Below are 20,586 nucleotides of genomic sequence, written 5' to 3'. Positions count from 1 at the left end.
TGCACACAATAACATAAATGAAACTCAAGAACACTATGCTAAACGAAAGAAGCCAGGCTCAAAGGGCTGCAGACTTGTTATGTGGCCCATCAATCCTCCCTGAGCACGGAGCTCCATGCGGAGGGGCAGTTATACCTGATCCTCTCTCTGGTGAAAGGAATGGTCTCGTTGTCCTTCTTCCAGTAGAAGACGGGCGGGGGCATGCCTATCACGCGGCACTCCAGCCTCACCGGGTGGCCCTCGGGGACCCCGCTGTTCTGCAGCTTCTCCAGGATCACAGGTGCTCTCTTTACTTCTTTGGCTGAACAAGAGAAGGAACAACACTTTTTCCCCTGCCTAAGTAACAATGCCTGAGGTTTGTATCTCAACTTCACTCTATCCCAAAATATTACCCGAGAAGGTGTGCACGACCTCGTCTCCAGGGCAGAACACTTGCTGCGCCCCAATGAGCATCCCCGCCTTAATAAAGCTCCAAGCAGGGTGAAAGAAAGAAATGGCTAAGGGAGGTCACCCAGGCCCAGAAAGCCAAATGTCGCATGTTCTCTCTCATAGGTGGATCCTAGCTATAAGTGTTTAGACTTGTATGGGAGTTGGGGTAAAAATTGGTAGCAGAGGGCAGTAAGCTAGAAAGGGGTTATGAGGGAGGGGGCAGGGGGGAGGACTTCAGGGGGTGGTATTGAACATATGTAACTAGAAGAACAGATCACTGGGGTTGCAATGGCCTAAGTGAGGTCAGAAGAGATTGAGTAAAAGACAGGTGTGTGTGTGTGTGTGGGGGGGGGGGTAATCAAAATCTAAGAGGATGTAAAGAAGTCATATGGAAACCTACTTCTTTTGGACAGTGGCACACCCAAAAGCCATAGATTATTACTAGAAAAATTTCAGTGCCAGGGATGGGATACCTGCCTGTGAGTTGTTGGTCAGGGAGGTCCCTGATTCCCCTAAAACATTACAGGCCATTGCCAAGGCTTTTGGTTTCCCACCAGGAATAGATCGTAAGACCCTATTGCTGAAGACAATTTCTCAGTGCCCTGCATGGTCACTGAGAAATCAAGCTGGAGCTGAGCTGAAAACCTCCTCCCTGGAGACCAGCTGACAGAAAGCTGGGAAAAGCTGCGCTGCATGTGGCCTTATGGGAGACTGAAGTCATAAGTGGTGAAAACAGTGGACACTGCAAGCCTCAAGTTTAGCCAGGCAGGCCAAGTGACCAAATGGGTGTAAAGTGGCATGTTTGTTATGGGGGAAACTAACTGCTGTCTAATTGGACTGGAGGCCCACTCTACGGGAGGGAATACATGTCTGGAACAGAAAACCTAATCAAAAGCCTATGGTGGGGGCGGTCATGAGCCCTAGAAGTGTAACGCCTGCTCTTGTCACCAAACTGCCTTATAAGCACTTTGCTTAACATTCATACTCATATATTAATGCTACTCCTGCTTTTGGTTAGAGAAGCTTCTCTTTTCAGATAGCAGTGACCACTGGGGTGACCCAAGAGGCACAATAGTGCTGTCAGAGGAGCGCTCAGCACTGAAACATCTCTATCACACCCTCCAAGATTCCGGGTCCATTGCGGAAGAGAGAGTGGAAAGAATGTAAGAGCCAAAGGAAGAGTACAACTCCTTACAATGCAACTGTCCACACAGAAACTGGCCTCAATATCCATGACCTCACAGTGCCTAGCAATACCTTCACAAGACCCTCACAATAGACAGAAAAGATGATGACATCAAAGTAAAAGAGACACAAATGGAGAGAGGGAGCCAATATGATGGAGAGTAGACTTGTGAAGGGGAAAGTGGGGGAGGGGAAGGAAATATCATGGTTTATTATCTGTAATTATGGAAGTTGTAAAAAAAATAAGTTAAAGGCAGGGTGTGGTGGCACACACCTTTAACCCCAGCACTTGGGAGGCAGAGGCAGGAGGATCACTGTGAGTTTGAGGCCACCCTGAGACTACACAGTGAATTCCAGGTCAGCCTGGCTAGAGTGAGACCCTACCTCAAAAACCAAAAAGAAAGAAATGGGCCAGCTCTCTACGGACATTCCATGAGAGATGACATGCTAGGATCTGGCCACACACATGGATGTCAGTGTCAGGAATGGTGGCATAAAAGGAGTTTCTTTTATTGCTTAAGAGTAACTGGGTTTTTTTGTTTTGTTTTATTTTTTTAGAGAGAGAGAGAAAGAGGGATAGAGAGAATTGGTGTGCTAGGGTCTCAGCCACTGAAATCAAACTCCAGATGCTTACACCACCTAGTGGGCATGTGTGACCTTGCACTTGCCTCACCTTTGTGCGTCTGGCTTACATGGGATCTGGAGAGTCAAACATGGGTCCTTAGGGCTTCGCAGGCAAGCGCCTCAACCACTAAGCCATCTCTCCAGCCCTTTGTTTTTGAGACAGGATTTCACTTTGTAGCCCAGGCTGGCCTGGAACTTGCAGTGATCCTCTTGCCCCATTCTTCTGAGTGCTAAGGTTACAGGCATAACCCTATACCATGCACAGCAAAAGTGACTTTTATCACATAATATTTTTCCTTCCCTTGCTTTTCTTCCCCTCCCCTCCCCTCCCCTTTTCTTCCCTTCCCTTTCCTCCCTTTGCCCTTCCCTCCCCTTCTCTCCCTTTGCCCTTCCCTTCTCTCCCCCTTCTCCCTTCCCCTCCCCCTCCCTTCCCTTCCCCTCCCTTCCCTTCTCCTCCTTCCCTTTCCTTTCTTTCTGAAACAAGGTCTCATGTACCCCAGGCTGGGTTAAGCCTCACTACATGTAGTTGGAAGGTAAAATGTCCCCCATAGCATAGCCTCATGTGTTTGAATTCTTAATCCAAAGTGGGTGGTGCTGTTTGGGAAGATTGTGGAGCCTTTGGGAGATGGAGCCTTGCTGGAGGCAGCCCTTGGGGTGTTACAGCCCAGCCTTGCTTGCTACCCTCAGCTCGTGTTTTCTACTTCCTCCTTTCTGATGTGAGGGGGTGGTGCTGGCTGCCTGCTCCTGCCATGCTAGATTTCCCCTCAAAACTGTAAGCCACAATAAACAATTCCTTCCACAGGGGCTTGTGGTTGAGTACTTAGTCCCACAATGAGAAGGTAACTGACACACTGTATAACAGAAGATGAACTCGAACTTCTGCTCTTTCTGCCTCCACTTGCTTAGTTCTCAGATTTTAGGTGTGTGGTTTTATGCAGCATTAATAACTGGAAACAGGGTATTGTGCCTGCTGGGCAAGTACTCCATGAAGGAGCTCTATGTCCAGCCCTCAGGAAATCAGGGACTGGTGATGTAGCTTGGTGTACCCGTGCTGGCTTAGCATGAACAGGGCCCGGAGTTTAATCCCCAGAATTTGGAAGATGGAGGCAGGAGGATCAGGAGTTCATTCTCAGCTACACAAAGAGACTGAGGCCAGCCTGGGATACATAAGACTCTGTCTCAAAGGAAAAGAAAACAGAGTCTTCTACATGCCGTTCCTCTCACTAGGCCAGTGGAAGTTCCCCCATGAATCCTTTTCTCAATTTCTTCTCACCAATGGATTAGAAAAAACTCATCTAGCCAGGTGTGGTGGCGCATGCCTTTAATCCCAGCATCCTACCTTGAAAAAAACAAACAAAAAGAAAAGAAAAAAAACTCATTTTACAAGCATATATTGGCTGCAGGCTTTTACCTTTTCCCCACTGTTTTCTAAAACATAGATGTTGGAGCCCCAATATATGAGGTTCTGGCCAAAAGAAGTCTTTTTTTTTTTTTTTTTGAGAGTTAAAAAGTGTGTGTGTGTGTATATATACATACATACATATATATATATATATATATTGTGTTTGATTATTTTATTTTTCCTTATTTGCTTGAGAGAGACTGGGCATGCCAAGGTCTTCACCACTGTAAACGAACTTGTGCATATGGCTTACGTGGGTCCTGGGGAATCAAAGCTGAGTTTTTGGCTTTGCAGGCAAGTCCCTTAATCACTAAGCCATCTCTCCAGCCCACTGTTTTTATTTATTTATTGTTTTTTCATTTTATTTTATATGAGAGAGAGAAAGAGGCAGATAGATAGATGAGAGAGAGAGAGAGAGAGAGAGAGAGAGAGAGAGAGAGAGAGAGAGAATAGGCATGCTAGGGCATTCAGTTGCTATAAACGAACTCCAGATGCATGTGCCACCTTGTGCATCTGGCTTATGTGGGTCCTGGGGAATCAAACTTGGGTCCTTTGGCTTTGCAGACAAACACTTTAACCACTAAGCCATCTCTCCAGCCCATGTTTTTATTTTTTGGTAGGGTTTCACTCTAGCCCAGGCTGACCTGGAATTCACTATGTAGTCTCAGGGAGGCCTTGAACTCATTGGAGATTCTCATACCACTGCCTCCCAGGTACTGGGATTAAAGGTGTGCACCATCATCCTGACTTGTGTTTGTTTTTACTAGTATGATTCTGAGGGTGTGAGATCCTTTTCTGGGGAGAGGAATTTACATAAAAATCCACAGTTCTCTATTGGTTGCTCATTTTCTTCCTTCCTTCCTTCCTTCCTTTCTTTTTTTTTTTTTTTCCAAGATAGGATCTCACTCTGTAGTACCAAGCTGGCCTCAAACTCACAATGATCCCCCTATCTCTGCCTTCCAAGTGCTGAGTCTAAAAGGATTTTTTTTTTTTTTTTCGAGGTAGGGTCTCACTCTAACCCAGACTGACCTGGAATTCATTCTGTAGTCTCAGGGTGGCCTCGAACTCATGGTGATCCTCCTACCTCTGCCTCCAGAGATTAAAGGACTTTTTTATCCCTGTAAATTGCATGGCTTTGCATCCCATCACTGGTCCCTCTGCCTGGAATGTTCTACCTAGAAGCCTCCTATTCATTCTGTAAAGGTGAGCTCCAAGGTCAGGGCTGTAGCTCAGGTGGTAGAGTGCATGCCTAGCCTACATGAAGCCAGAGATTTGATCTCATGAACAACGTTAAAAAAAAAAAAATTCAGGGCTGGAGAGATGGCTTAGCGGTTAAGCGTTTGCATGTGAAGCTTAAGGACCCCAGTTCGAGGCTTGATTCCCCAGGACCCACGTTAGCCAGATGCACAAGGGGGCGCACACATCTGGAGTTTGTTTGCAGTGGCTGGAAGCCCTGGCGCGCCCATTCTCTCTCCTTCTCTCTCTCTGCCTCCTTCTCTCTGTCGCTTTCAAAGAAATAAATAAAAATAAATAAAAAAAAAATTAAAAAAAATATTCAGGTGTGGTAGCACACACCTGTAATTCCAGAAGCATGAGGCCCCGTCTCAACCAAAAAAATAAATGAGCAAAGCCTAACTCCAATGTCACCACACAAGCAGTGGGTTCACAAAGCATCTATTCTCATCCTCCTATTTCCATAGCACCTTGAAAAGGAGGGAGATTGTTCAGCTCCAAAAGCTTGACAGGCATTTGTTTGCCGTGGCAAGGGACTCTACTGTGTGCTCCCCCCCACAAGTGTGTAAATAAATAATAAAATGAAGCCAGGCATGGTGGCGGATGCCTTAAATCCCAGCACTTGGGACGCAGAGGTAGGAGGATCACTATGAGTTCAAGGACAGCGTGGGACTACAGAGCAAGTTCCAGGTTAGCCTGGACTAGAGTGAGACCCTACCTGGTAAAAAAAAAAAAAGGATCAGGTGTGTGTGTTCTGGGACTGAATGGTAAGTGACTAGAATTTAGTGACAATTAATTGATTACCTAATCAATGATGTCAATAAATTGGCTCCCATCTGTTGCATGTATAAAATGAACAAGGTACCATACTATATTTTTAAGATGATGATGTATCTTTTGGGCTGGAGAGATGGCTTAGTGGTTAAGGCACTTGACTACAAAGCCAAAGGACCTTGGTTTGATTCCCCAGGACCCATGTAAGCCAGATGCACAAGGTGGCATATGCATCTGAAGTTCGTTTGCAGTGATGGGAGGTCCTGGCATGCCCATTCTCTCTCTCGTCCTCTGCCTCGTTCTCTCTCTCAAATAAATAAATACAACTAAAATATTAAAGAGAAGATGATGATGTATCTTTCAAAGCAAGGTAGAAAATATGGTCCTTACTACAATGAAGAGGAAACTGATATTTGTCGTGCAAGGGACTTCAGAATTCTGTCAGAGAGCCTCTGCATATTCATGCAATGACTTTAAAGGGAGTTGTGCGTAGGGGTCCCACAGCAAAACTTACCTACTACAGTGAGTTCCAGACTGAAAGAATTCTGCCCGGTTTTGTTGGTGGCCACACATGTATAGGTCCCTGCGTCGCGCTGGGTGAGCGGGTCAATGAGCAGAGAATGGACTCCAGTCTCCCTGACCAGCATCTTGTGGGAGGCATCTGGGAGCACAGGTTGGCCATTGAGCAGCCACGTGAGTTCTGGGGGCGGTAAGCCACTCACCTAATAAACAACAGAACAGCTGAGGCCGGCTGACGACAGGCAGATTTATGTGGTGGCTGGATTTGTTATCCTTGTTTGGCACCAAATATATATAGTAAGAGAAAACATAAGAGTGGTGAGGACCTCTCTGGGCCACGGCCATGGCAGAAAAGGGGCATGAATGAAGGCCTGGGTGAACTTGTCCTGGGCGGTAGGTATCTTGACCCCTTTCAGAGCAAGCTTCTTCTAGGTGATTACACTCCACAGCAGAATAACAATGAAACTTAAGTAGATATGCTAGGCCTGTCCCAACCACATCAGAGATGAGACAGACTAAGATCTAACTAACATACTAGCCACTGACAGGAGTGAGCTAAGAGAAAGGTCAATTTTTTTTCACCATTTTTTAAAATTTATTTATTTGAGAGCGACAGACACAGAGAGAAAGACAGATAAAGGGAGAGAGAGAGAATGGGCGCGCCAGGGCTTCCAGCCTCTGCAAACGAACTCCAGACGCATGCGCCCCCTTGTGCATCTGGCTAACATGGGACCTGGGGAACTGAGCCTCGAACAGGGGTCCTGAGGCTTCACAGGCAAGCGCTTAACTGCTAAGCCATCTCCCCAGCCCTTTTTTCACCATTTTTATTCACATTTCCCATGATTATAAAAAATATCCCATGGTAATACCCTCCCTCCCTCCCCACACTTTCCCCTTTGAAATTCCATTCTCCATCACATTACCTCCCCATCTCAATCATTCTACTTACATATATACAATACCAACCTATTAAGTACCCTCCTCCCTTCCTTTCTCTTCCCTTTATGTCTCCTTTTTAACTTACTGGCCTCTGCTACTAAGTATTTTCCTTCTCATGCAGAAGCCCAATCATCTGTAGCTAGGATCCACATATGAGGGAAAACATGTGGCACTTGGCTTTCTGGGCCTGGGTTACCTCACTTAGTATAATCCAAAAAGGTCAAATTTTAAACCAGAGCTCTCAAAGTTTGCTCATGGTATGTTTAAAAAGCCCACTGTCCAATGTAAACCAGAATCTCGGGAGATGGGACCCAGGCATTGCTTTTAATTTTTTTATTTTTAGAGTTTAAGAAGGGGGGAAAACGTTCAATTAGGCAAGCCAGTAGGAGAAAAGAAAGGGACTCCTTTTGTTGTTGTTTATTTGCAAGGAAAGGGTCAGTGACATGGGGGGGGCAGGTAGAATGGGAACACTAGGGGTTCTTTTTTTTTTAATTTTTATTTATTTATTTGAGAGTGCAGACACAGAGAGAAGGACAGATAGAGGGAGAGAGAGAGAATGGGCGCGCCAGGGCTTCCAGCCTCTGCAAACGAACTCCAGACGCGTGCGCCCCCTTGTGCATCTGGCTAACGTGGGACCTGGGGAACCAAGCCTCGAACCGGGGTCCTTAGGCTTCACAGGCAAGCGTTTAACCGCTAAGCCATCTCTCCAGCCCAACACTAGGGGTTCTTGCCGCTGCAAACAAACTCCAGATGCATGTGTCACTTTGAGCATCTGGCTTTATGGGAGTGCTGGGGAATGGCACCCTGGACAGCAGACTGCCTGAAAGTGCCTTTAAGCTCTGAGCTCCCACTCTAGAAGGGGGCTCTTTTTCTTTGTTTGTTTGTTTTTCAAGGTAGGGTCTCACTCTAGCTCAGGCTGACCCGGAATTCACTATGTAGCCTCAGAGTGGCCTCGAACTCACCATGATCCTCCTACCTCTGCCTCCTGAGTGCTGGGATTAAAAGTGTGTGCTACAAAAAAAAAAAAAAAAAAAAAAAAAAAAAAAAAAAAAAAGAAAAAGAAAAGAAAAAGAAAAAGGCTGGAGAGATGGCTTAGCAGTTAAGGCACATGCTCATGAAGCCTAAGGACCCTGTTTGATTCTCCAGGTCTCATGTAAACCAGATGCACATGGTGGCACATGTGTCTGGAGTTTGTCTGCAGTGGTAAGAGGTCCTGATGTACACATAACTCTATCTCTCAAATTAATTTTAATTAATCAATTAATAAAAAGTTTTATTACATCATTTTGTCCAGTACTGAAATCTCTAAAAAGGTCTATGAAGGGATGATGTTTTTGCTTCCTTAGGACTCCTTTATCTGGAAGAAAACCCCGCAAAAGGGCTGGAGAGAAGTCTTTGTTTGCCTGCAAAGCCTAAGGACCCAGGTTCAATTCTCCAGTACCCATGTATGGCAGATACACAAGGTAGGTGGTGCATATATATGGAATTTATTTGTAGTGGCTGGAGGCCCTGCTGTGGCCATTCTCTCTCTCTAATCGGCCTCTTTATTCTCTCTCAAATAAAGAAATTAACTATTTTTTAAAGCCTGCCTTCTTTGTTAAAAAGAAAAAGCAGGCTGGAGAGATGGCTTAGTGGCCTGCGAAGCCTAAGGACCCATGTTTTACTTTCCAGGTCCCACATAAGCCGGACACACAAGGTGACAAAAGCTCGCAAGGTCACACGTGCGCGAGGTAGCGCCTGTGTCTGAAGTTCAATTGCAGCGGCTGGTGTTGTGCCAATTCTCATTCTCTCTTTCCTAAAAATGAAAACCCCACAAAACAATAGCACACAAATAATACAAACGAACAACCAAGTAGGAAATCCAAACAAACTGGAAGCTAAGGACAGGGGCTTAGAGTTTACCTTGCAGTCCAGCCGGCACAGGCGCCCCTCGTGAGCTACCATATCCCCAGGGGCCTGCAGGAAGTGCGGTCGGAAGAAGCGTTCTTGGAGGGGTTCTTTGTCTCGCTCTTGAACCCGGGACCTTCCCCTGTAACAAGCACATCCAAGCATCAAATATAGAAACCAATTTGGACACCAACATGCATTTGGGTGTGTCTGTAGAGCTATAGGGAAAATAGACTGCTTAAGAGAAAAAAAAAACAAACTCTTTTGCACAAGTGTGTTCCTGTGTGTGTGTGTGTGTGCATGCCAGGGTCTATTGCATTGCAGAAGAATGACAGATGTGTTTGGACTACTTTCTTAAAATATTTATTTTTATTTATTTATTTGACAGAGAAAGAGGGAGAGAGAGAAAGAGAGAATGAGCATGCCAGGACCTCTAGCTACTGAAAACGAACTCCAGATGTGTGCCCCCTTGTGCATCCAGGTAACATGAGTCCTGGGAAATCAAAGCTGGGTCCTTTTGGCTTTGTAGGCAAACGCCTTAACCACTAATCCAACTCTCCAGCCCTGGATTACTTTTCTTGTTTGTTTGTTTTTCAAAGTAGGGTCTCCCTCCAGTCCCTGGCTGACTGGGAGTTCACTATGATCCTCCTACCTCAGCCTCCTAGCTCTTTTTTTTGAGAGGGAAAGGACTTGCTAGATTAACAACAAATAATGAAGAAATAACGGTGTGGGATTAATGTTTTACAAAAATCCCTCACTGGCAAGTGTACTGCAGGATTATTTTGTGAGATCCGCTTCTTTCTCTCTGAAGTCATCCAGGGTTAAGTGGCTCAACTTTCCTTGCTGTGGGCTTGAGCAGTTGTTGAAAACTCATCAAAATAAACAAATAGATCAGTATTAAATCTGAACTTCAAATGAGAGCCAAAAGAGGCCGGTTTATTATCCAGAACAAGGCAGCTGTAATCTCTGTGTCTCTGAGCAATAAAATTTAACCTGGCTGTAAATTATAACAGACCATTAAAGATGGCCATGAACTTGAACTGGATGACAGTGACCATCAACAGCAGCTGTTCTTGAACAAAAGGAGGAGGAGGAGATGTCTAGTTGCAGTGGTAGTTGGACATTGTATTTGAAACATGGGTCACTATTTTTGTTCCTTTGGTCAGTCACATTTAATTCATACCAGTCAGTGACTACGGAACACATTGCTAAGACTTTGTGGCACCAGGAGACTCCAGGGGAAAGCCAGGCTCTTAGTGATTAGTGAAATCACCGAGGAAGAAGAGCAGTTGTTATAAACAAAATATCCACCCAAAAAAAAAAAAAAAAACCAAAAAAATATCCACCCATTAAATGTCTCTATTTTGTGATGGAAAAGTTGGTCATTTAATCCCAAGAGTTTTACTGATATATTATGTGCACAGGCCTTATTGTTGGTGACAAGATCTGAACCATACAAATTGTTCCCCAAACAATTTTTTTTTTGTTTGTTTTTGTTTTTCAAAGTACAGTTTAGCTCTAGCTCAGGCTGACCTGGAATTCACTATGTAGTCTCAGGGTGGCCTCAAACTCACGGTGATCCTCCTACCTCTGCTCCCGAGTGCTGGGATTAAAGGCGTGCGCCACCACACCTGGCAGAGTTCTACATTTTCAACAAACTCCCATGATGTTGGATGTGTGTGCCTGCACGTGCCTGCATGTGCGTTTAAGCAGCCATGTGTAGACCCAGTGACTGTGACACTCATAGAGGTTAGGGGCCACCAAGGGCCCAGAGAAGAGGAATTCTTCCCGGTTACCTGTGGGACTGACTGGCAGAGGTTAATCGGCTGCGGATGGGCAAACTCTGTACCATCAAGTGGCCAGAACAGCTGATTCTCCCCTGAGAAACAGAAAAAGAAGCAGGTTAAAATGAGAATAAATCTACGTTTTTTTTCTTCACCAGAACATTATGAAATTTTGCACTAATAATGATGAGGTTTTTTTTTTTGAGGAGAGGAATGAAAACACTATAACTTTTTATTTTATTTTATTTTCTATTTAAAAATTTTTATTTAGGGCTAGAGAGATGGTTTAGTGGTCAAGGAACTTGCCTGCAAAGCCTAAGGACTCATGTTTGACTCTTTAGGTCCCACATAAACCAGATGCACAAGGAGACACAAGCACGCAATGTCATACATGCGCACAAGGGGGCGCACTCGTCTGGAGTTCTAGTGCAGTGGCTGGAGGCCCAGTGCACCCATTCTCTCTCTCATATTAAAACATATATATATATTTATTTATTTACATGAGAGAGAGAGAGAAAATGGGCATGCCAAGGCCTCCAGCCACTGCAAATGAACTCCAGAAGCATGTGCCATTTTGTGTATCTGGCTTATGTGGGTACTGGGGAATCAAACCTGGGTCCTTAGGATTTGCAGGCAAGCACTTTAGCCACTAAGACATCTCTCCAGCCCCACTACTTCTTTAAAAAATTTTAAGACTTATTTTTAATTATTTATTAGAGACAGAGAGAGAGAGAGAGTGAGGATGGGCACGCCAGGGTTTCCAGCCACTGCAACCGAACTCCAGACACAGGCACCACCATGCACAGCTGGCTTATGTGAATCGAACTTGGATCCTTAGGCTTTGTAGGCATGCACCTTAACCACTAAGCCATCTCTCCAACCCTCTTTTTTAAATTTTAAAAAAAACAAAACTTATTTTTATTTTTGAGAGAGAGAAAGAGGGAGAGAAAGAGAGAGAGAATGGGCACGCCAGGATCTTCAGCCTGTTGTGAACGAATTCCAGCTGCGTGTGACCCCCTGTGCACATGTGTGATCTTGCAGGCTTCCATCACTGTGTGTCTGGTTATGTGGGACCTGGAGATCTAAACATGTGTTCTTAGGCTTTGCAGGCAAGCACCTTGACCACTAAGCCATCTCTCAGTTCCCCACTATGACTTTTCAAGTCACTGTTAATATTCCAAGGAGAGATTTGTAAAATAGCACTATGAGGGTTTTCATTTTAACCTAAGAAATTATCAGAGCACAAATGTTAAAGGATATGTTTTTACTTCTTTTTTTTTTTTTTTTTGAGGTAGGGTCTCACTCTAGCCCAGGCTGACCTGGAATTCACTATGTAGTCTCAGGGTGGCCCTGAACTCACAGTGATCCTCCTACCTCTGCCTCCCAAGTGCTGGGATTAAAGGCGTGCGCCACCACGCCCGGCTCTTTTTACTTCTTTTGAATTGACTTATAGCACCAATGCATAAAACATGTTCAGATATTTTCAGATGTTCTTCAGTAAAGAGTCATGAAAACAACCCACGCAAGGTGGCGCACACCTTTAATCCCAGCACTCAGGAGGCACAGGTAGGAGGATCACTGTAAATTTGAGGTCAGCCTGGGACTACAGAGTGAGTTCCAGGTCAGCCTTAGCTAAAGTGAGAGCCTACCCAGAAAAAAATAAAAACCAAGCAAACAAAAAAAGCTTTATAAAAATGGCTGGATGTGGTAGCACATGCCTTTAATTCCAGCACTCAGGAGGCAGAGGTAAAATGGTCACTGTGAGTTCGAGGCCACCCTGAGGCTCCATAGTGAATTCCTCATCAGCCTGGACTAGAGCAAGACTCTACCCCAGGAAAAAAAAAAAAAAGGTTTATAAAAATAAACAATTCAATGGGGAGAGTGTATGAAAACAGAAATAATAGTTCTATCACTCCCATCTGGTAGGGGACTTTTTTTGTTTTTGCCGGAGTGGGGTGTTCAAAGTAGGACTTGGTCAAACCCTTTATGCACGCTAGACAAACATTCTACCAACTGGGCCACATCTCTCACCCCACCAACGGGGTTTTGACAAAGTGGCTAACTAGTCATTTTTTTCCCTTTTCCCCCGAGGTAGGATCACACTCCAGCCTAGGCTGGCCTGGCACGCCCTCCGTAGTCCCAGGCTGGCCTCGAACTCACAATGATCCTCCTACCTCACCGTGCCCAGCTAACTAGTCTTTGAAGCTGTGACCCGTGTTCTAGTTTCACCGGGCCACTGTGGCCCTGGTTGGTCCTCCTCAGCAGCGCTGAGTCACCCGCACGTCTCCCAGCGTCATTCACAACGACACCAGCGGCTCCTTGGGCACACAGAGGCCCAGCTGGGGGCCCAGGCCAGCACCTGGGGGTTGGCGGCCATGATGGTGTAGTTGCCGTCGTCGTCGCTGGTGGTGGAGTCGATGTGCAGGGAGCATGTCCCGTCGCCTCCCCGCTTCATTTTGCAGTGCTCGTTTCGCTTAGAAATCTGCTTCCCGTCTTTGAACCAGTAAACCTGAAGTGAAAGATAACGAAGGTCGGGCTGGAGAGATGGCTTAGCGGTTAAGCGCTTGCCTGTGAAGCCTAAGGACCCCGGTTCGAGGCTCGCTTCCCCAGGTCCCACGTTAGCCAGATGCACAAGGGGGCGCACGCGTCTGGAGTTCGTTTGCAGAGGCTGGAAGCCCTGGCGCGCCCATTCTCTCTCTCTCCCTCTATCTGTCTTTCTCTCCATCTCTGTTGCTCTCAAATAAATAAATAAGTTAATTAAAAAAAAAAAAGATAACGAAGGTCAAATAAATAAATAAAATATTTAAAAAAAAACACAAAGAGAAACAAGGGCTGGAGAGGAGGCAGAAGTTGGAGGATCGCTGATATAGTTTGAAGAGAGTTCCAGGCCACCCTGAGACTACATAGTTAATCCCAGGTCAGCCTGGACCAGAAAGACTCAAGTTGATTCCCCAGTACCCACATGCCCAGATGCACATGGTGGCACATACGTCTGGAGTTCATTTGCAGTGGCTGGAGGCCCTGGCATGCCTATTCTCTCTTAAATAAATAAATAAATAAATAATTCCTGAGCTGGAGAAATGGCTTAGTGGTTAAGGCACTTGCCTGTGAAGCCTAAGGACCCAGGTTCAATTCCCCAGATCCCATTTAAGCCAGATGTACATAGTGGTGCATGCGTCTGGAGTTTGTTTGCAGTGGCTAGAGGCCCTAGTGTATCCACTCTCTCTCTTTCTCTAATAATAAATAAATAAAAATTTAAAAATATAAAATGAGCCGGGTATGGTGGCACACGCTTTTAATCCGAACACTCAGGAGACAGAGGAAGGAGGATCGCCAAGAATTCAAGGCCACCCTGAGACTACATAGTGAATTCCAGGTCAGCCTGAGCTAGAGTGTGACCCTACCTCAAAAAACCAAAATAAATAAATAAATAGTAAAAAAATATATATATATAAAGGGAAAAAATCCTTATAAAAACACAAAAAAATGACATTAAAATATGCTCTTCTACCAGTACTTATATGATATTTAAATCAGAAATTCAATATAATTTTGCATTAAGATAAAGCTTTATTGTGTCTCAGAAGTAGTTTAAAGACACTCTAGGGACCAGAAGTGTTTTCAGAAGAAAAATAATGAAAACCAGGGGGCTGGATTCTTTCCTGCGATGCAGTTGACAAACTCTCGTTTCCTGCAGTTGCAGACCTGAGCACTTGGAATAGCCCATCTTGCTTGAAAGGGTATCAAGTAGAATAAGGCTATAATTCATTTTCTAAATCTGTCACTTATCCAAAATTTAAAATACAACATTTAACTACATAAGTAGTCAGGTGTGGTGGCACATGTCTTTAATCCCAGCACTCAGGAGGCAGAGGTAGGAGGACTGCCGTGAGTTCAAGGCCAGCTTGGGTCTACATAGTGAATTGCAGGTCAGGCTGGACTAGAGTGAGACCCTACCTCAAAAAAAAAAAAGTGTAATGTACATATTTTCATGGTCAGTTTGGTGTATGTCAAGGTGATCTCCTCAAGGCTGGGAGGAGAGAGCACTGGTTGTAACTGTCCTCCTCTGCTTTTCCCGGTCACCTAACCATGCATGACAATGTCAGGCTCATGTTTGTGGAGGCAGAGCAGAGAGATCCCCTGCCAAGGCCACACCGGGTGCAAATCCTTCCCTTAGCGGACTGCCAAGAAACATGGTGACTCATAAGATTTTTCAGCAGCCAGTGGTAATGATATGACATTGTTGGCATTTACTAGCGTGATAGTCATGACACAGATATAGCTCACTTGGTACAACGGGCACCCTGTGGATAGGCAACGCATACTACATAGGACGAAAAATTTCAATCTGATGAGTTTGACGGTTTAGAGAATTCAATAGCACAAAATAAATTAGCATGACTAGGAAATTCATCTTAAACCTTTATGAAAGCCCTAATAAGTCTGATTTCTTTTTGGCTAATGATCCTTTACCCTTTAAGATAAATTATCTGGTTTTGGACCTGGAGAGATGGTTCAGAGGTTAAGTGTTTGCCTGTGAAGCCTAAGGACCCAGGTTTAATTCCCCAGTACCCACGTGAGCCAGGTGGACAAGATGATGCATGTGTCTGGAGTTTGTTTGCAGTGGCTGGAGGCCCTGGTGTGCCCATTATCTCTCTTTTTCTCACTCTCACTCTTTGCCTCTTTCTCTCTCAAATAAACAAATAAATAAAACATTTTTAAAAGAATGTGAAATTATCTGGGTTTTGCTAATAATTTGGTACTTTTTAGTATTTTTTAATTATTTTTTAAAAAAGACTTATTTTTATTTATTTATTAGAGACACAGAGGGAGGTTGAGATAGAGAGAGAGAGTGAGTGAGTGAGTGAGAATGGGTGTGCCAGGGCCTCCAGCTACTGTAAACAAACTCCAAATGCATGCACTACCATGTACATTTGGCTTACTTGGGACCTGGAGAATCGAACCTGGGTCCTTAGGCTGCTCAGGCATGCACCTTAACTGCTAAGCCATCTCTCTAGTCCATTATATTTTTTGTTTCTTTATAGGAAAGAGAGAATTGGTGCACCAGGACCTCCAGCTGCTGCAGTTGAACTCCAGATGAGTGCGCCCCCTTGTGTCCATGTGCGACCTTGCACACATGTGCCACTTTGTGCATCTGGCTTATGTGGGATCTGGAGAGTTGAACATGGGTCCTTAGGTTTCACAGGGAAGAGCCTTAACCACTAAGCCATCTCTCCAGCCTTCTAACCTGGTACTTCTTTTTTAATTCTCTCTTTAGACTCTTCATTACTGAACCGCATCCCTTGGCCCCCTGCCTGGGTTTCTGCGGAGGATCAAAGCCAGGGCTTGGTGTATGCTAGGCAAGCAATTCTAGATCTCCAGCCTTACTGAGCAATGCCCTCAACCTGAGATTGATTTTACTTTATTTCATTTTTTGGTATGAAGGACTCAGAGCCTTGTGCATGCTGGACAAGAGCGTACCACAGAGCTGCTTCACAGCCCAGACGAGGCACCATCTATATTCCATGCTGCTGGTGGTAAAGGGACAGACGCCTTCCCCTACCTTTGGAACAGGAATCCCAACAATCTTGCAGGTGAATGTGACTGGAGAGCCTTCTGTGACCCGGAAGTGCTTGAGTCTTTTGTCGAAGATGGGGGCGATACACTTGCCCGTGGGGATCTCAGCGTGCTGGATTTCGTCATCCGACTCGTCCACCGGCGTGCGCTCCAGGCGGAACTCGATCTCATTCATCAGCCTCTGCTCGAAGCTCGAGATTTTGTACTCCTGTCAAAATGACAAGCATGTTGAAATCTCTATTCTTGTGGTAATAAGATTGTCTATATTTCAGTTCCATGTCTATTCTCTTAACCAATGATACAAATTGGGAAACAATGAGAATAATATTCAATGAGTTATTTACACAGGCACCTTTAACTGCTGAACCATCTTCCCAGCCTCAATGGGTTATTTCAAAATGTACTATTCGCCAGGCGTGGTGGTGCACACTTTTAATCCCAGCCCTTGGGAGGCAGAGGTAGGAAGATTGCTGTGAGTTGGAGGCCAACCTGAGACTGCAGAGTGAATTCCTGGGTTAGAGCAAGACCCTACCTAGGAAAACCAAAAACCAAAACAAAAACATGTGATGTGTCAGGGTAGATGGAATAAAGAGATGAAATGGTTTCTAGAGAAATGAGGTCAAAGCACAAAGTTGGAATAGGATACAAGATGGAGAGAGAAAAGCAAAGATTTAGAAATTAACAGTCAGCATGGGACTCAACAGGTATTTACTGGGTGCAAAACACCATGCTGGGTCACATGTGAAGGCTCCATCACATTTTGTGATTCTGGGTTTCTTTGTTCTCTCACATTCATCACCTAACCTAAACCATTTAGATTTTATTGATGTCCAATCATGATCCATTGGGGTTGAAACCAGAAACAACATTAAAATCTTAAATCTCGAAATCAGGCCACCTTTCTTTCAGATCATCCTTAACTCAAAGACATTTCATTGTTGGTTTATGTGTTTATATACTTTTAAATTTTTTTAACTTATTTATGAGAGAAAGATAGAGAGAGATAACGTGCATGCCAGGGTCTCTAGTCACCTCAAACGAACTCCAATAACAATAAAATATTAGAAAAAACAAAAAGCTGGAGGGATGGCTTAGCAGTTAAGGAGTTTGCCTGCAAAGCCAAAGGACCTAGGTTCCATTCCCCAGGACCCACGTTAGCCAGATGCACAAGGGGCCATGCCTCTGGAGTTCGTTTGCAGTGGTTGGAGGCCCTGGCATTCCCATTTTCTTTCTCTCTCTCTCCCTCTTTCTCTGTCACATAAATACATAAATAAATATAAAATAAACCGGGCGTGGTGGTACACACCTTTAATCTGAGCACTTGGGAGGCAGAGATAGGAGGATCACTGTGAGTTTGAGGCCACCCTGAGACTACATAGTGAATCACAGGTCAGCCTGAGCTAGAGTGAAACCCTACCTTGAAAAACAAAAACAAAAACAAACAACAACAACAACAAAAAACCCTCCAGACACATGTACCATTGTTGGTTTACAAAACTAAAGGCTTAGGTGTAATGTCTGCTGCTGTCTGGATAAATGCATATACTATGTTCACCAAACTGCCCAGTAAGCACTTCTCTTAGCGTTCATACCCATATATTAATGCTACTCTCACTTTTGGCTAGAGAAGTTTTTCTTTTCAGATGGCAGTGACCTTGGGATGACTCAGAAGGTATCATGGTGCTGAGGAGAAGTGACAGAGGAGTGCTCAGCACTGAGATATCTTTATCACACCTTCCAAGTCTCAGGGTGCATTGCGGAAGAGGTGGCGGAAAGAATGTAAGAGCCAAAGGAAGGGTAGGACTCCTTACAATGTGCTCCTCCAGACACAAAATGGCCTGGACATCCATGACCTCACAGTGCCCGACACTACTACACAAGACCATCATATGGGAGGAAAAGATGATGACATCAAAATAAGAGAGACTGATTGAGAGGGGGAGGGGATATGATGGAGAGTGGAGTTTCAAAGGGAAAGTGGGGGGAGGGAGGGAATTGCCACGGGATATTGTCTGCAGTTATGGAAGTTGTCAATAAAAATAAATTAAAGAAAACTGAAGGCTTTAGTAAGCACAGACCTTTGAGAGAGTGACACCTGTACATTTCATAAGGCTCTAAAAACCAAACATTGTTTGTTGAAAATTTTATATAAAACAAGTTAGGCAAATAAAATATATTTATTATAATAGTACATTGGAGAAATGCAAGGTGGTATTTATATCATAGAAATCCCACTTTCATGAAAGGTAATTTATAAATCTGAGTTCTAGGGAGGGAGTCACTCTCCTCAGTAACCATCAGCCTAGGGTTTCTGACTTATCTTCATGCTCAGAGTAACGAGGTCACACCATCGTTTTGGAATGTTCACTGAGAACAGTGGAAAATGGAAGATAACTTCCTAGACTTAAAGGCTTTTGTTTTGTTTTGTTTTTTTTGAGGTAGGGTCTCATTCTAGCCCAGGCTGACCTGGAATTCACTATGTAGTCTCAGGCTGGCCTCAAACTCACAGTGATCCTCCTACCTCTGCCTCCCGAGTGCTGGGATTAAATTTGTGCGCCACCATGCCCAGTCCTAAAGGTTTTGTTTTTTTTTCCAAGATAGGGTCGCACTATAACATAGATTGACCTAGAATTCACTATGAATTCTCAGACTGGCCTTGAACTCACAGTGATCCTCCTACCTCTGCCTTTTGAGTGCTGGGATTAAAGGTGTGCACCACCACACCTGGCTCATTTCACTTCTTGAAACTTGCTTAGAGGGCTGGAGAGATGGCTTAGCGGTTAAGACGAGTGCCTGTCAAGCCTAAGAGCTCATGTTTGAATCAATAGATCCCATGTAAGTCAGATGCGTACAAGGGGGCACATGCATCTGGAGTTCATTTGCAGCTGATAAAGGCCCTGGTGTGCTTATTCTCTCTCTCTCTCTCTCTTTTTTTCTCTCTCTCCCTCTTTCTATCGCTCTAAAATTTAAAAAATAAAAACTTGCTTAGAGGGCTGGAGAGATGGCTTAGTGGTTAAGACACTTGCCTGTGAAGCCTAAGAACCCAGTTTCGATTCCCCAGTGCCCATGTAAGCCAGATGCACAAGGTGGTGCATGTGTCTGGAGTTTGTTTGCAGTGGCTGGAGGCCCTGGTGCACCCATCCTCTCTCTCTCTCTCTCTCTCTCTCTCTATCTGCCTCTTTCTCTCTGTGTCTGTCACTCTCAAATAACTAAATAAAAATGAACAAAAAATAAATAAAAAAAAAAGTGAAACCAAACGGTCTGTGTGCAGGGCTGGTGTGAGCTGCTTCCCCTCTGCAAGGACACTTGGTAAGATTAACAAATATAAGCACAGTGGTAGTGTGCTTGGAAAATAAATCTGTGTTCAACAGTGCAACGCTTCTGAAGTTTGAAGGTAACTGTTGTTATAAAACATTTAAAAGTGAGCTGTTCTGCTGACCAGGGCTCTGGAGTTCTAGTTGTCCCACTGACCAGGGCCCTGGTGTTTGGTTTCATACCGAGAGATGGAAGGGAGACTAGCTGCCATCCTTCCCATCTGCCTCTCCAAGGTATCCACAAGTCGAAGAACTAATAACACAAGAGGACGTTCCATTATACTGACTGACCAACCACTGAGAAGTTGCTCTTTTTTTTGGTTTGTTTTTTCCAGGTAGGGTCCCACTTTAGCCCAGGCTTGATATGGAATTCACTATGTAGTTTCAGGGTGACCTTGAACTCCCGGCAAGCCTCCTACCTCTGCCTCCTAAATCCTGGGATTAAAGGCATGATGCTAGCATGCCCGGATACTTTGTTTTTTTTAATGATTTTTCGAGATAGGGTCTCATTCTAATCCAGGCTGATTTGTAACTCACTATGTAGTCTCAGGGTGGCCTTGAACTCATAGCAATTTTCCTACATCAGCCTCTGAAGTTCTGGAATCCAAGGTATAAACCATCACACCCTGCTTATGTTGTCCCCTCCCTCCCCCCGCCCTCTTTGGTTTCTTGAGGCAGGGTCTCACTCTAGCCCAGACTGACCTGGAATTCTGTAGTCCCAGGCTGGCCTCAAACTCACAGTGACTCTCCTACCTTTGCTTCCTGAGTGCTGGAATTAAGGACGTGTGACACCACACCTGGCATGTTCCATGCTTTTATTTACTTATTTGAGAGAGTGAGAGAGAAAGAGTAGATGGATAGAGAGAGAGAATGGGCTCACCAGGGCCTTGAGCCACTGCAAACGAACTCCAGACACATG

The 20,586-nt window shown here is 44.7% G+C and overlaps 1 protein-coding gene across 1 annotated transcript in view; it reads right to left on the bottom strand.

Annotated features, from left to right (window-relative positions):
• The window catches only part of Mypn (myopalladin), an 88,235-nt gene that overhangs the window by 9,616 nt on the left and 58,033 nt on the right, over positions 1-20,586 (bottom strand). Inside the window, exons 13-18 of the mRNA XM_045137793.1 lie at positions 16,340-16,561; positions 13,136-13,285; positions 10,789-10,871; positions 9,008-9,134; positions 6,162-6,369; positions 136-301 (exon numbers count right to left, since the gene is read on the bottom strand). Of these exons, the coding sequence (XP_044993728.1) occupies positions 136-301; positions 6,162-6,369; positions 9,008-9,134; positions 10,789-10,871; positions 13,136-13,285; positions 16,340-16,561 (956 nt within the window). The remainder of the gene's footprint in view (positions 1-135; positions 302-6,161; positions 6,370-9,007; positions 9,135-10,788; positions 10,872-13,135; positions 13,286-16,339; positions 16,562-20,586) is intronic.

Source organism: Jaculus jaculus, chromosome 18, assembly GCF_020740685.1.
Source record: "Jaculus jaculus isolate mJacJac1 chromosome 18, mJacJac1.mat.Y.cur, whole genome shotgun sequence".
In the NCBI taxonomy this organism is placed as follows: Eukaryota; Metazoa; Chordata; class Mammalia; order Rodentia; family Dipodidae; genus Jaculus; species Jaculus jaculus.
Note: the sequence above shows the minus strand (reverse complement) of the source record. Positions and strands in the feature narration are given on the sequence as shown.